Source organism: Oryctolagus cuniculus, chromosome 17 (assembly GCF_964237555.1).
Source record: "Oryctolagus cuniculus chromosome 17, mOryCun1.1, whole genome shotgun sequence".
In the NCBI taxonomy this organism is placed as follows: Eukaryota; Metazoa; Chordata; class Mammalia; order Lagomorpha; family Leporidae; genus Oryctolagus; species Oryctolagus cuniculus.
In genome coordinates, this window is record NC_091448.1 from 67,238,688 (window position 1) to 67,253,666 (window position 14,979).

Genomic DNA, 14,979 nt, shown 5'->3' on the forward strand with positions numbered 1-14,979 from the left:
CAGAACATGTGGGATTATGTTAGAGCAGTGTATTTTCTTATTTTTTTTTATACTAAAGTATAAAGGTTCTTAGTATCCACAGATAATTTATAAATTGAGAGTTAAATACATTTTGGAAAAAGCTCATGATCTGGGTGATGCGGAGAGACATGCCCTTTGGCTGGGTCCCAGGAATTATTTTTGCATTAGGATTTAAAAGCAGGTAACCCTGAGAAAGCACCAGAACCTGTTTCTCCCAGAGTACTTTGTGTTAGATTTTTGAAAAAAAAAATTGAAATGAAGACCTTCTTTGCAGAGTTTATATACAGGACTTAATACCCAGATAAGCATAACTATATACCATTTTTATACACAAATGGTTTTTAAATATGTATTCATCATCTATTTCACTTACACATTGTGCAAAAACTGCATTCCATGCCACGCCTGAAATGTCCCAAAGCTCAGTTCTGTCAGTAAATTGCAACCAAGATTTCTACAAAAAAAGACAGAAGTCAAAGAGAATGAAGAAGAAAAAAGGATATATTTGAAGAATACTCCTCTTTCAGGAGGGATTCTAATTTTTATAGATGAAACAACACTTCCACATTTTATCTACACACTAAAGAATTTACTTGTACTGGAAGATTTGGCTTCTAAATTATACTTGCACTTTTACATTAAATTTCATCATATCATTTTCATATTACATGACATACTTGTACTGCGTGATCTTTACTTCTCTGGAACAGAGTTTCACAACTTGAATGCTATTGACATTTTGGGCTCGATAATGCCTTTCTTGTGGAGGTTTGTCCTGTATATAGTAGGTGGCTTAACAGCAGGCTGGCCTTGGCCCACTAGGTGCCAGCAGCATGTGCAGGGCTGCAAAATGTTACCTGAATACAAAATTGAGTTGGTTGAGAAGCCCTGCTCTGTGGGATTCACTCTGACCTTTGTATCTGATAGCATCTGTGCTAGAGATGAAAAGGACCTGTTACAGAATTTTAGTAACCTTCTACTACAAATGTAAAGTAGAAGCTTCACCCTATTTCAAGGTGAACAGCAAGGTGGTTTACAGGGAAGATTTACTCAAATTCCAAATATGATGAAATTGCAACTTACATAGACTGCAAAAAAGGGAGTGACTCAAATGCACGTCTTTCGATAGACTCCATTTTGTTGCAGGATAAATCTCTAGGAAAAGGAAAACATTGCCTTGATTAGCTATTACCTATATAGTCAGTGGGGATAATAAAATTTACATTTGATGAATAGGAAGGGAGCACACTGATAGTCCGGGAAGAGACAGTTTAATAAAAGTGGAGATACTGCAGGTTCAAGGAAGAGTTGTGGAAGAAACAGCAGAGGAAACTCTTCCAGAACTAGTGATTCACGGTGGAGGGCGTGGGAGTCCACAGCTCGGGACACCAGCAGCAGAATCTACCCACCAGTGCTGGATCGTGAAGTGAACCGAACCTCAATAGCTTGAGACAACCGGCAGGAAAGTAGAAGGAGCCTAGAGGGAACGAGGCTTGAAGCCCCGTAGGCGAAAGTTCACCAGGCTAACTACAGGAGAGAGGAAAATAATAAAAGGGACCAGTACGGACAGGAGTTTCACTCTCTCCGCTCACCTCTCAAAGGCGAGCAAGACAGTGAACAGATGCCATTTTGGACATGCATAATAGCAACCTCAGGGCTTAGAAGACAGAACACAGGAAAGCATACAGTCAAACCAAAGAAAAGAAGAGGAAATCAGAAATCTAAAAAATATTGTTAGGAATCTACAGGATACTAGTAAAAAAAAAAAAATCCCAACATTTGGGTTCTAGGAATTCCTGAAGGAATGGAGAGGGAGAAAGGATTAGAAGGCCTTTTTAGTGAGATACTAGCAGAGGACTTCCTGGGCTTGGAGAAGGACAGAGACATCCTAGTACAGGAAGCTCATAGAACCCCCAGTAACCATGACCAAAAGAGATCCTCACCACGACACGTTGTAATCAAACTCACCACAGTGAAACATAAAGAAAAGATTCTAAAATGTGCAAGAGAGAAACGTCAGATTACTCTCAGAGGATCTCCAATCAGACTTACAGCAGACTTCTCATCAGAAACCCTACAGGCTAGAAGGGAATGGCAAGACATAGCCCAGGTACTAAGAGAGAAAAACTGCCAGCCCAGAATACTATATCCTACAAAGCTCTCATTTGTGAATGAAGGTAAAATAAAGACCTTTCATAGCAAACAGAAATTGAAAGAATTTGTTGCCACTTGTCCAGCCCTGCAAAAGGTGCTTAAAGATGTGTTACACACAGAAACACGGAAACACGGTCATCAATATGTAAGAAGGTAAAGGAAGGAAACCTCACAGCAAAAGATCACAGGAAGTTCAAAGCATATATTAGAAAATATCTTTGGGAAATGGCAGGGCAAAGTTACTACTTATCAATAGTCACATTGAACGTTAATGGCCTCAACTGTCCAGTTAAAAGACACAGATTGGCTGATTGGGTTAAGGAACAAAACCCATCTATTTGCTGCTTACAAGAAACACATCTTTCCAACAAAGATGCACACAGACCGAAAGTGAAAGGCTGGAAATAGATATACCATGCCAACAGAAATGAAAAAAGAGCAGCTGTAGCCATCTTAATATCGGACAACATAAACTTCAACACAAAAACTGTTAAGAGAGATAAAGAGGGGCACTATATAATGATTAAGGGATCAATTCAACAGGAAGATGTAACTATTATCAATGTATATGCACCTAATTGCAGGCACCGGTTTATTTAAAAGGTTTGTTAAGGGACTTAAAGGGAGACTTAGACTCCAATACAATAGTACTGGGGGACTTCAATACTCTACTCTCAGAAATAGACAGATCAACCAGACAGAAGATCAACAAGGAGACAGTAGATTTAAACAACACTATAGCCCAAATGGATCTAATAGATATTTACCGAACTTTTCATGCTACACTTAAAGAATTTACATTCTTCTCAGCAGTGCATGGAACCTCCTCTAGGATCAACCACATAGTAGGCCTTAAAGGAAGTCTCAGCAAATTCAAAAGAATTAGAATCATACGATGTAGCTTCTCAGACTATAAGGGAACTAAGTTGGAAATTAGCAACTCAGGAATCCCTAGAGCATATGCAAACACAAGGGGATTGAACAACATGCTCCTGAATGAACACTGGGTCATAGAAGAAATCAAAAACTTCCTGGAAGTAAATGAGGAAAACAGTACAACATACCAAAACTTATGGGATACAGCAAAAGCAGTGTTAAGAGGAAAGTTTATAGCAATAGGTGCCTATATCAAGAAAATGGAAGGCACCAAATAAATGAGCTTTCAATTCACCTCAAGGATCTAGAAAAACTGTAGTAAACCAGACCCAAATCTAGTAGGAGAAGAGAAATAATTAAAATCAGAGAAGAAGTCAATACGATTGAGTAAAAAAAAAAAATGACAAAAAAAATCAGCCAACCGAGGAGCTGGTTTTTGAAAAAATAAACAAAATTGACACCCCATTGGCCCAACTAACTAAAAAAGGACCCAAATCAATAAAGTCAGAGATGAAAAAGGAAACGTAACAACAGACACCACAGAAATAAAAAGAATCATCAGAAATTACTACAAGGAATTGTATGCCAGCAAACAGGGAAACCTATCAGAAATGGATAGATTCCTGGACACATGCAACCTACCTAAATTGAACCGGGAAGACATCGAAAACCTAAACAGACCCACAACTGGGACAGAAATTGAAACAGTAATAAAGGCCCTCCCAGCAAAGAAAAGCCTAGGACCAGATGGATTCACTGCTGAATTCTACCAGACATTTAAAGAAGAACTAACTCCAAATCTTTTCAAACTATTCAGAACAATCAAAAAAGAGGGAATCCTCCCAAATTCTTTCTATGAAGCCAGCATCACCTTAATCCCTAAGCCAGAAAAAGATGCAGCATTGAAAGAGAATTACAGACCAATATCCCTGATGAACATAGATGCAAAAACCCTCAATAAAATTCTGGCCAATAGAATGCACCAACACATCAGAAAGATCATCCACCCAGACCAAGTGGGATTTATCCCTGGTATGCAGGGATGGTTCAATGTGTGCAAAACAATCAATGTGATACACCACATTAACAGACTGCAGAAGAAAAACCATATGATTAGCTCAATAGATGCCGAGAAGGCATTTGATAAAATTCAACACCCTTTCATGATGAAAACTCTAAACAAACTGGGTATGGAAGGAACATTCCTCAATACAATCAAAGCAATTTATGAAAAGCCCACAGCCAACATCCTATTGAATGGGGAAAAGTTGGAAGCATTTCCACTGAGATCTGGTACCAGACAGGGATGCCCACTCTCACCACTGCTATTCAACATAGTTCTGGAAGTTTTAGCCAGAGCTATTAGACAAGAAAAAGAAATTAAAGGGACACAAATTGGGAAGGAAGAACTCAAACTATCCCTCTTTGCAGATGATATGATTCTTTATTTAGGGGATCTAAAGAACTCTACTAAGAGACTATTGGAACTCATAGAAGAGTTTGGCAAAGTAGCAGGATATAAAATCAATGCACAAAAATCAACAGCCTTTGTATACACATGCATGGTTTGAGTTCTGTGCTCCCGGCACTGGCCTCCCCACTCTCTGCCATTGCATGCATTTAGAGAATGAATAAGCGAATGAGACCTCTTTCTCTGTTGCACTGCTTCTCGAGTAAATAAATAAAAACCTTTAAAAAGAAAATAGTAGATTAAAATACCCCCCATTTTAAATCATCTTTCTCTTACTCACAAGCTTTTAATGACACTCCATATCTCATTATGAACTTTGAAACCCCTCAGCCAATATTCAAGTTTGTTTGCATATCTTTCATTGCTTCCTAAGTCCATCTCTTGTAGCCAGACAGTCTAAATCTTGATCATTCCATCAGACAAATCTTTGCCTAAAACAGACTCCCCCCCCTTTTTTTTCTTGATTTTACAAATAATGGCCATGTTGTAAACCTCAGGTAAAGTTTTAGAATAACTGTGCTCTATCTGTGGTTCCTATGACACCCTGGAATGGCACAAAATGGCTACTATGTATAGAGGAACAAAGGTAAGGTCAGGCTACAACTGAGGGGCTCAGCAATAATGGTATTTATTACGAGTTTACATTCACATATGCTTGGAAGTGATGTATTGTATGCATCCACTCATCTAAATACACAACGGTCTAGTGAACTGATCACGGCCATAATCCAGTTTTATAGATGAAGAGATGGAATCCAAGCTAAATAACTTGTCGAAAGTCACAAAGCTAATCACTGGGAGACCTGTGTTCAAAGCCAGGCAACCTGGCTCCAGAATCTATCCTTAAACCTGTTGTATCATCTCTAATATGTTGGGATGAGGGCTGTGTTGAAGAGTGGGAGTAAAGCAATGAGGTAATAATATGGCAAATGTCAATAAATAAAGAATCAGGAAAAGGAGTAAGGGCAATCACATGAGACTGTAGAAGGGACAGAGAGAAGAAGAGAAGGAGGATCAGGAAAGCTCACAAGCAAAGTGGCCACTTGGGGGGTGAACCAATGGCAAAAGGAAGACCTTTCTCTCTTTCTCTGTCTAACTGCCTGCCAAAACACACACACACACACACAGTCAACATAAGGTGGGGACTTGAGGAGGGCTCAGGAGGCTCTTGGGGAAAAGCTGCTGAGACAGGCAGGCTGTAGGGAACCATGAGGAAGGGAGATTCTTACAATATGCTGAAGGTGCCGTTGTAGCTGTTGGGCTCTGGTACAGGAACTCTGTGAAGCTTCTGCACTGGGCTGAGGCCAGTGCACGAAAGTGTCTCATCTTTGCAGGTGCAGAGCTCACAGACATTTATGGTGGCAGCCGCATTCAGGGGTTGATCTGTGACTTCAGTTAGGGTTGAGTGCTGAGTCTGAACCTGGCCTGGATGCAGATCTGTAGTCTTCTTCAGGGATGGAGAATGGCCAGCTTTTGCAGTGGGTACCAGAGTTCTGGTAAGCTCCATCTTGGAAGGCTGAGCTATGACACTGGGTGATGTTGGGTGCTGAGCTTGATGCTGACCTGCTGTTGGAACTGTCATCTCATTGTCCCCTGGGGACTGAGTTACAAGCTCCTTTAGTGGCTCTGTAGACTGAGTTAGGGTCATTTGCATGGTAGTAGAAGGTGTAGCCTCTGTAGTACGTTGTGGAGTTTGGGTAATTTCCAGGTCCAGAGGCTTGACTGTGACTTGAGGCAGGTTTGTATACTGAGTCTGAATCTGGACTGGAGGTGAAAATGTCACCTCAGGGTACATTGGATAAGGAGGAGGAGATATAGACTTGGAGGCTGTAGAATGTTCATCCTGTGTAGTGGGTACCTGAGTTATGGTTGACTCTAACTTCGAAGGTTCAGCTGTGGCACTGGGTGACATTGGATGCGGAGTTTGATCTTGACTTGGTTTTGGAACTACATTCTCATAATAAACTGGAGGCTGACAGACCACTTCATTATGTGGCCCTGGAGGCTGCCCTGAAGTCTCCTGCATGGTTGGGAGTGGTTCACCCTCCACAACGGATTCTGGAGTTAGGGTAAGTTCTACATCAAAAGGTTGAACTGTGACTTCTGTCAGGGTTGGATGCTGAGCCTGAACCTGGTCTGGTTGTGAAAGTACCTCCTCATGGAGCACGGGAGGTACTTTAGTCTTCTTCAGGGCTGTAGAATGTTCAGCCTTCCTGGTACGCTTTGCATTTATGGTAAGCACTGTGTCCAAAGGCTGAACTGTGATGTGAGGCAATGTTGGATATTGAGCTTGATTATGACCCAGTGTTGGAACTGTCACCTCTTGATGTATTGGAGATTGGGTTACACCCTCCATGGGAGGTTGACTGGAGGTCTCCTGCATGTCTGTAGAGGGTTCAGTCACCATACTGCTGGTTTCTGGAGTTATGGTAAGTCCCAGGTCCAGATGTTGAGTTGTGACTGGAGTCAGGTTTGGAGATGGAGCTGTAGTCTTGCTCAGGTCTGCAGGATGCTCAGCCTCTGTAGTAGGTTCTGTAGTAATGGTAAGTGCCAGGTCTAAAGGTTGATTTGTGACACTGGGTGATAGTGGAGGTTGATTTTGACCCTCATGATGCACTGGTGGCTGAGCTACAGATTCTTTAGGTGGAGTCTCCTGCACATTTGTGGCAAGTTCAGCCTCTGTAATGGGCTGTGGAGTTATTGTAAGTGCCAGATCAAAAGGTTGAAATGTGATGCGGGGTGATTTTGGAAACGGAGCTTGATCCTGAGCTGGTGTTGGAACTGTCACCCCCTGATATCCTGGGGGTTGAGCTATACCTTCCTTAGATGGCCCTGGAAGCTGAACTGGGGCCTCCTGCATGATTGGAGAAAGTCCGCCTTCCATTCCAGGTTGTGTAGTTATGGTGAGTTCCACATCCAAAGGTTGACCTGTGACTTTGGTCAGGTTTGGTTGCTGAGTTTGAAGCTCCTGCTGTGTTACAGATGATTGAGTGTCAGGGAAGTCTTGTGGCTTGGCTGGGGCTACATTTTGCACTGGAGCTTGTTCTGCATTCTTGAGGGGCTCTAGAGGCTCAGCTGGAGAAAGTTCCATCTTTTCAGGCAGTGCTGGAGGCTTGGCAAGAGGAGGCCCAAGCTGGGTTGGAGAAAATTCAACTTGCTTGGTGGGAACTGTAGGCTGGGCAGGTCCTTCCTGCTGACTCCAGTAAGGATAAACTTCTGGAGTGGGCTTTAGGGTTCTGGTAAGGTCAATATCCACATGTTTTGGTTTGGTTTTAGACATCCTTAAATGCTGAGTTCTGAGTATTTCTTCTGGAATATGAGGTGAAAATGTCATATTCATTGGAATAGCATCACTCATCTCTGGGAAGATATCTGAAGGCTGGTTTGTGTTTCCCTGTTGGAGTGGTAATTGGTAAGCACTCACGGGGCGCTCTAGAGGTGGAACGGAAATCCCCTGCTGGCTTGGTGAAGGTTCCTTCAGTTGTTCAGGCTGAGCTGGGACCCCTGGAAGTGGGGAGTGCTCATCCTCTTCTGGGGGCTTTGGCTGCTGAGCTGTGTCTGCCTCCTGGTCTTTCAAAGGCTCATGCTCCGTAGGGAACACTGAGTCATGAGCTTGGGCTTCCTGATGGATTGGAGAAGGTGCAGCCTCTTCGGGGGCCTGTAAAATTTCAGCTGTTTCCTCCTGCTGGGTCATAGAGGGTTTCTCATCCTGCATAACTTCTGGAGATTGAATTGGCAGTGGTTCAACCTCTTCAAGAGGCGTTGGAGGCAGAGCTGGGACTGAGGCCTGAGTTGTTGTGACCTCGTGGCTGACTGGAAATGTTTCCACTTCTGCTGCAGGTTTTGGTGTTAGGGTCAGCTGCAGGTCTGGAGGTTTAGTAGTCACATTGGGCAAGTCGTACTGCTGAACTTGATGGTGACCGGGAGGTAAAATGGTCACTGTGTGATGACTTGGAGGCTGGGCTGGGACTTCTGTCTTCTTTCCAGAAGATTCAACCTCCTCAGAAGACTCAGAGGGCCGCCTTGGTTGCTCCTGCTCACTGATATAAGGTTCGGTCTCCATAGGAGGGACTGGAGTCAGAGCTAGGGCCTCCAGCTGGCCTGGAGGAGCTTGAGTCTCCACCAGGGCCTCCGCGTACTGAGCAATCTGCTGCTGTTCTCTGAGAGAAGGCTCTGTCTCCACAGGAGGGCCTGGAGGAGGCTGAGTCTCCACCAGAGCCTCCGCATACTGAGCTATCTGCTCCTGTTCACGGGGAGAAGGTTCTGCCTCCACGGAAGGGCGTGCAGTGTGAGCTCTGGGTGCCTGCTGGAATGGGGAAGGTTCCGTCTCTGCAGAAGGGACCGGAGTCAGCTCTGGGGGTTCCTGCTGGGCTGGAGAAGCTTCTGTCTCCAGGGAAGGGCCCAGAGTTTGATATGGGGTCTCCTGCTGGGCTGGAGAGGGTTTGTTCTCTACAGAAGACTCAACATACTGAGTGGGCTGCTCCTGATCACTAATATAGGGTTCTGTCTCCACAGGAGGGCCTGGAGTCTGAGCAGAGCCCTCCTGCTGCGCTGGAGAAGAGTCCCGCTCCATGGTGGGCTCCGGAGTTATGGTCAGCGCCACATCTGCAGGCTTGATGGTAACATTGGGCAGGTTATAACGGTGAACTTGATTCTGATCTGGAGACCAGTCCGTCCCCTTCTGAATCTGTGGAGTCTGAGCTATGATAGTCTCTTCAGGAGATTCTAGCGCTTGAGCTCGGGGATCTTGCTGTACTGGAGATTTGACTTCCACAGGGAGTGCCGAAGGCTTCTCCGGGGCTTCCAGTTGGCTTCTAGAAGGTTCGATCTCTGGAGACTCAGAAGGCTGAGCAGGCTGCTCCTGATTGCTGGAGGAATAGTCAGTGTTCACAGGCAGGCCTGGAGGCTGAGCTGGGGCCCCCTGCTGGCCTACAGATGGGCTGACTTCCTCAGCATACTCTGAGGGCTGAGCTGTGGCATCGTTTTGGGTAGAGAAAGGTCCAGTCTCCTCAGGGAGATCTGAGGTCTGAGCTAGACCCTCTTGAGTCCAAGATTCCACCCTCCCAGGGTATTCCGGAGTCTGCACTGGGGCCTCTTGTTGGGCTGAGGGGAGTCCCACTCCCTCAGGATGCCCCAGAGGCTGAGCTGGAGCCTGCTCCGTGCTTGGAGTAGACTGAACTTCCTCACCTGCCCCTGAGGCTTCTGTCAGCTCCGTGTCTGCAGGTTTCAGTGTGACGCTGGGGAAGTTTGCTTGGAGAGCTACAATCTGAGGTGAGGATGGAGTGTTAGGATCGTGATACACTGATGCCTGACCTGCTACTTCTGCAGTAGCAAATGGATTCTGAGCGGGGGCCTCCTGCTGCAACGGAGATGCTTCTTCCTCGGGCTGCTGCAGGTCTGCACCTGGGCCCTCTTGCTGGGGTGAAGAAAGTTCATCTGGTTCAACGGGCTGTGGAGGCGGAACTTGTTCTTCTTGCTGTGCAGAGGAGGATTGGATGGGCTCCTGAGTCTCTGGATTTTGAGTCTGGCCTTCCATCAGGAATTGAGATGGTTCAGCCTGCTCAGAGGGCTGTGCAGGTTCTCCTGGGTTCTCCTGGGATTCTGTAGGAAAACCACCAGGATAGACCCCATAGTCAGCCGGCAAAACTTGATTTTGACCCTGAAGCTTGGCTGCTTTGTCTGGAGTTCCAACACCAACCTTAGGAAGCCGTCGACGCCGAGCTAGATCTTTCTTGGGGGTCAGGGGTGAAACAATCAACTTGTTTCCTTGTGAACTCTGACTGTCTAGAGGCAGAACGAATGCTTCCAATGACTGGTGAGCATTTCGTTCCAGTCGAGGAGGCAGAGCCGGGGGCTGATCCTGATCCCCGTCTAGCACGGGAATGGCCTCTGGTAGCCTCTGTTGTCGAGTCAGCCTATCGAAATACTGGTACGGAACAGCAAGCTGTTCTGGCTCTGGGGGCAGTTCCAGAAAAAGGAAGCAAACTCACAGTGGACTCTTGAGGCGAGGTCAGCACCCGGGAGGGAGCAGAAGACCCCAGGTCATCAAAGCCGCCAGGGTCTGCCATGGGTGTGAGCGAGTCAGGCGATTCAGGTGGGACATTCAAGGAGTGGGAAGACCAGGGCTCAGAGAGCCAAGGGATCTGGACTGGGAGCCCCTGGTCTTCCCGCGTGGGGTCTCCTAAGTGATGGGAAAGTGCAGGTCTCCTGTCCTCACCTTACTCGACTCCTGCTCTTTCTGTCCACTCGGGGCTTCTGTACTCTCATTGATATAGGTCTCGGTCCTCCACTGCTCTGCATCCCATTCTTCCTTGGCTATCTTTTCTTCCTGCTGCTCACTGAGGAGCTTCATCAGGATGCCTGTTTTGGAGATGAGCTTGGCACAGGGCAGTTGCACCTGGGCCTCAGAGCAGTCCATTTTCAGAGTGCGGATGACGTGAGAAATGAGCTTTTTCATGTCCGTGTTGGGGATAAGGGACTGTAGCTGCTGATTCAGCTGAATTTCAAACTGTTGCCCCTGGGACAGCATCACGGGGTAGGTGAAGCCTGCGGGCGTGGTGGGGGCTTCAGTGCCCTCGCTGGGGTATTCCCACTGTGTTTCCTTGGTTTGGTCCACAGTCGGCATTAGGTCGAACTCGGTCCCAGCAGAATCTGTAGCTGAAGGATCTGTGTGCATTTTGTCGCCAGGGAGCGTTTCTTCATGTGCAGTGGTGTTTTCTGTCAAAACATTTTCTTCGAAAACACGCCCTCCGGAATGGTTTTCCTCCCTAGTGTCTTCTATAGAAGGTTCTCTCAGAGGAGGACTCCCCTGAGAATGCAGGCCTCCAGGGGATGAGAAAGCCTCTCCGGAGGGGGAGTTTATGAGACTCCGCAGTGCAGGGAACGGAGGCCTCTTCCCAGCCGTCAGCCTGTTGAGGGAATTTTTCCTTCTGAACTTTCGACTCAGTTTGGCCTTGGGGGTTCGGAGGACCAGGTGAGAGCAAGTTTTATGAAAGCGGTAATTCTGTCTGGAATGCCAGATTGGTTTCCCTGCCACCTTATTTTTGGCTCTAGCATTGGCATCTTCTAAGACAAAAATGGTGTAGGTTAAGTCCTCCTTTGTTGTTGATCTCAGAGAGAGATTTTGCAGGGGAGGTAGAAGGCCTGCCCAGGATGTGTTTCTTCAGGAAAGAGGAGGCTGCAGCCTCACGTTCCTTTGTGAGCAACGGCTCCGTGTGCAAGGAGTTTCCGGCCACCTGCCTGGGCCTCTGAGCCACTTGAAGCTCCTTCAGCTCCCTGGAGCCTGCTCTCCCAAGCCTTCTTCCCCCAATGCTCTCCGCAAAGGGCCAGGTGCCCCGTCTCCTCCCGAGGCTCTTCCTCATCTCCTGGAGGTGCCTTTCCCGTAAGCCCTTTGGCCCCTTGATGACTTTTTTCACTCTCTGCAGCCTGTACCCCACACTTGGCATGGTTGCCAGGCTGTTCTCCTGTGACGGGGCAGTTTCTGATTTCTTTTGGAGGATTTGAGGGTTAAATTGATGACCTAACAGGATAGGCTGCATAAGCATGGCCTTTTCTTCCTTCTTAACCTTATCGATTTTTTTCTTGAATTACTTCATGTAACAAATTCTCCAGAAAATAGAGCTTTCTCAACTTATTTCTGTAAGGATGAGAGGGCCTTCTTATGTGGGTTTTCACGTAGCTCAGGGACTTATCTCTATCTTGCACATTTGAAAAAAGCAGTGTAATGAATGGTAATAATGTTGATTCTACATTTTGTAGATTTTCCTCTGAGAAATAAGGCAATATATAATTCAGTGCACTAATAACATCACTTTCATCGTTGAGGTCCCGCTGTTCACTCATGCGGCCTGGGAAGTCCACACTGTTTCTCTCTGATACTGGGTTCCCTGGCTCAATAGTCAGCTGCTTGCTGGTGTTGTTCTTCCGGGCTTGCAATATCTTCATGAATGCCCCCTTTGGGTTCCCTATAGATGCTTCTTCAACTGTCAAAAAAAGAAGAGACTGCTTTTTGGCACAGAAGACTGATGGGACAGCTTTATGTCAGTCCACAGCCCTACACTCTGATCAATTAAATTAGGAGTCAAATCCAATATTTGGGGTACCATTGAGACTTTAGAGAGAAAAGTAAAACCAAACTCAAACCTATGAAATGGCAACAACAAAGGAGAAAAAGATATTTTTGAGAGTGGCATTCAAAGAGTTCGCAGTGTTAAAAAGCAGTAACTATGATCAGTATTATTTCATTGGTTTCCAATGACCAACCACTCCAGGCTTAGAATAAGGCTGGAGGACAAATGGCCCCACCCAGCTGCCCCTTCTGTGGCTCTGCCCCTGCTTCTCAGCCACATCATTCTACAGTCCTGCCTCATGCTGAGGGAGCACAGGCTTCCTCCTTCCCTCCCTCCCTCCCTGTGGCCCTGTGTTCTTGCTACCATCACAGGTGTCCATGGCAAGAGATAGGCATGTAAGGGGAGTGAGGGCAGAGGTGGTCAAGCCAAGGGGCCTTGCTCCTCACCTCAGTATGTTCTTTCCCACCCTTGTAAAGGGAGATTAACAATGCTTGTCCTTCTCACCTCTTGAGACGAAGGGAATAATATAATTGGTAGGAAACTGGTCTGGAAGGTGAGCAACACTGTGTAGATGGGTATACAGTTATCACTGTGCTAATGCTTCAGATCCCTGACTGAGATCCGAATTCAAGCTAAGGAAGAAAGCGGTCACATTTTGGAAGTCACGACATCAGTGGTAATAACCCTCATCTACAGAAGGATACTTAAAATTACCCGAGTGTTCTGTGGATAGAAAAGCGTGAGACTCAGAGCAGGTTCAGAGTTGGACAGTCTACAAGTGCATGGAGGAGCCTTCCGACTCCATCAGAGCAGCCAGGCAGCCATTTCTGGTTATGGAACCAGAAACTCCCCGGCTCCAAATAAAACAGCATCACTTGTACTCTTTTATACAAGTGCAAAAACAAACAACCGCGGTGAGCAGTGTAGACCTGTTCTATAAGACAGAGGGCCCTTGAGGCCCAACACATAGAAAACCAGTTTATAGACTGTGTGCAAATGAGTTATCATTGAAAAGCAAAGCACCCAAGAGCACAGAACACCACGTGTGTGGTTCCCAACATTGCTTCCTTCCCCTTCCACCTCTTTTCCATGATCCTTTGTGCATATGTAAATTACATAGCGGTAACTATGTTATTAAATTACATAGCGGTGATTGCGAACCTGACTTTCAGCAAGGGAGCAGTGTAGCAATTTAGGGAGTTTAAATCTGAATGAATGAATAAAAATTCAGCAATTAATTACATTGTTACTTTAAACTTGACCCTAAAATTTTAAAATAAGAAATTTAAAACAAATAAATATTAAAAAAAGATCCTCAGGAAGTTCCGACTCACGGCAATGTGTCGTATTTGGCAGGCATTCATTGTCACAGTGAAGCTTGACGGTGTTGCAGACAACCTCGATAGTATGTTTAAATTGGCAGAGGCAGCAGGCCATATGGCTGGGTAAGATCCTATGAATAGAGACAGAGAATTAAGTTACCTGTAAAGGGGTTCCTTGGGTGGGTCAAACAGGTGAGCCAAGGTGCCAGCAAAGGAGTTCTTGAGGTATGTGGCCAGGACATTTGGGTAGGAGCCTGGTGGCCAATTGTTGGTCTTGAATATGAGAATAAAGGAAGGAGGGAGAGGTGGCCCAAGGAGGCATAGGCATGGAAGTGGGTGTGGTGTATCCAAAATAAAGTCAACAGGGTGAGCATTGGGCACCATGGATCTGTCGTTTGACTCAGGGGTGTCTCCTTCCAGTTCACAAGTCTCATTGTGGGTTGGGAGTGCACAGGAGGACTTCCCCCAACCTCTGGAGTACTCTTCTCCATCCCTGTTGGAAGTGTTCACTATTAGAAACTACTCTGGTCCCAGAAAAATGACTGACTGCAGTAATTGTTGGAAAAGATGTGGAGAAAAAGGAACACTCGCTCACTGATGGGTGAGTGAAAGTAATTTGAGCAGGCAGGTGTTTAGCCCAGCCATGAAGATGCTGCTTGGGACAAGCACATCCCCTTCTGGAGTGCCTGGCTCCATTTCTGATCCCTGTTTCCTGCCAGGGAGTGCCCTGGGATGTGTCAGGTGGTGCTTCCCTAAATACCCAGAAATGGAAAGACTGCAACTTATGGTAGGTGTGTGTTTTTAAGAAACTGTCAGTCTATTTTCATTATATTTTTTTCAAATTTATCATTTCGAAAGTTTCTGTGGAAGGAAGAGAGAGAAACACACACAAACACATCTTTTCTTTTTTTTTTCTTTTTGACAGGCAGAGTGGACAGTGAGAGACAGAGACAGAGAGAAAGGTCTTCCTTTTGCCATTGGTTCACCCTCCAATGGCCGCCGTGGCCGGCGCATCGCGCTGATCCAAAGCCAGAAGCCAGGTGCTTTTCCTGGTCTCCCATGCGGG

The 14,979-nt window shown here is 45.9% G+C and overlaps 2 protein-coding genes across 2 annotated transcripts; both read right to left on the minus strand.

The window, feature by feature from the left end:
• Positions 1–226: 226 nt before the first annotated feature.
• On the minus strand, positions 227–10,507 carry LOC138846312 (leucine-rich repeat-containing protein 37A3-like). Its single transcript, XM_070061706.1, has 3 exons — positions 5,752–10,507; positions 1,105–1,176; positions 227–475 (listed from the first exon to the last, which is right to left on the minus strand). Exons 1-3 carry the CDS (start codon positions 10,056–10,058, stop codon positions 391–393), a joined length of 4,464 nt encoding a protein of 1,487 aa, XP_069917807.1. The 5' UTR covers positions 10,059–10,507; the 3' UTR covers positions 227–390.
• LOC138846325 (leucine-rich repeat-containing protein 37A3-like) lies at positions 10,507–14,557 on the minus strand. The gene is given in 3 exon segments (XM_070061734.1): positions 10,507–11,619; positions 11,621–12,504; positions 13,926–14,557. Coding segments are annotated over 2 exon segments (1,362 nt in total). The 5' UTR covers positions 12,067–12,504; positions 13,926–14,557; the 3' UTR covers positions 10,507–10,703.
• Positions 14,558–14,979: the final 422 nt, after the last annotated feature.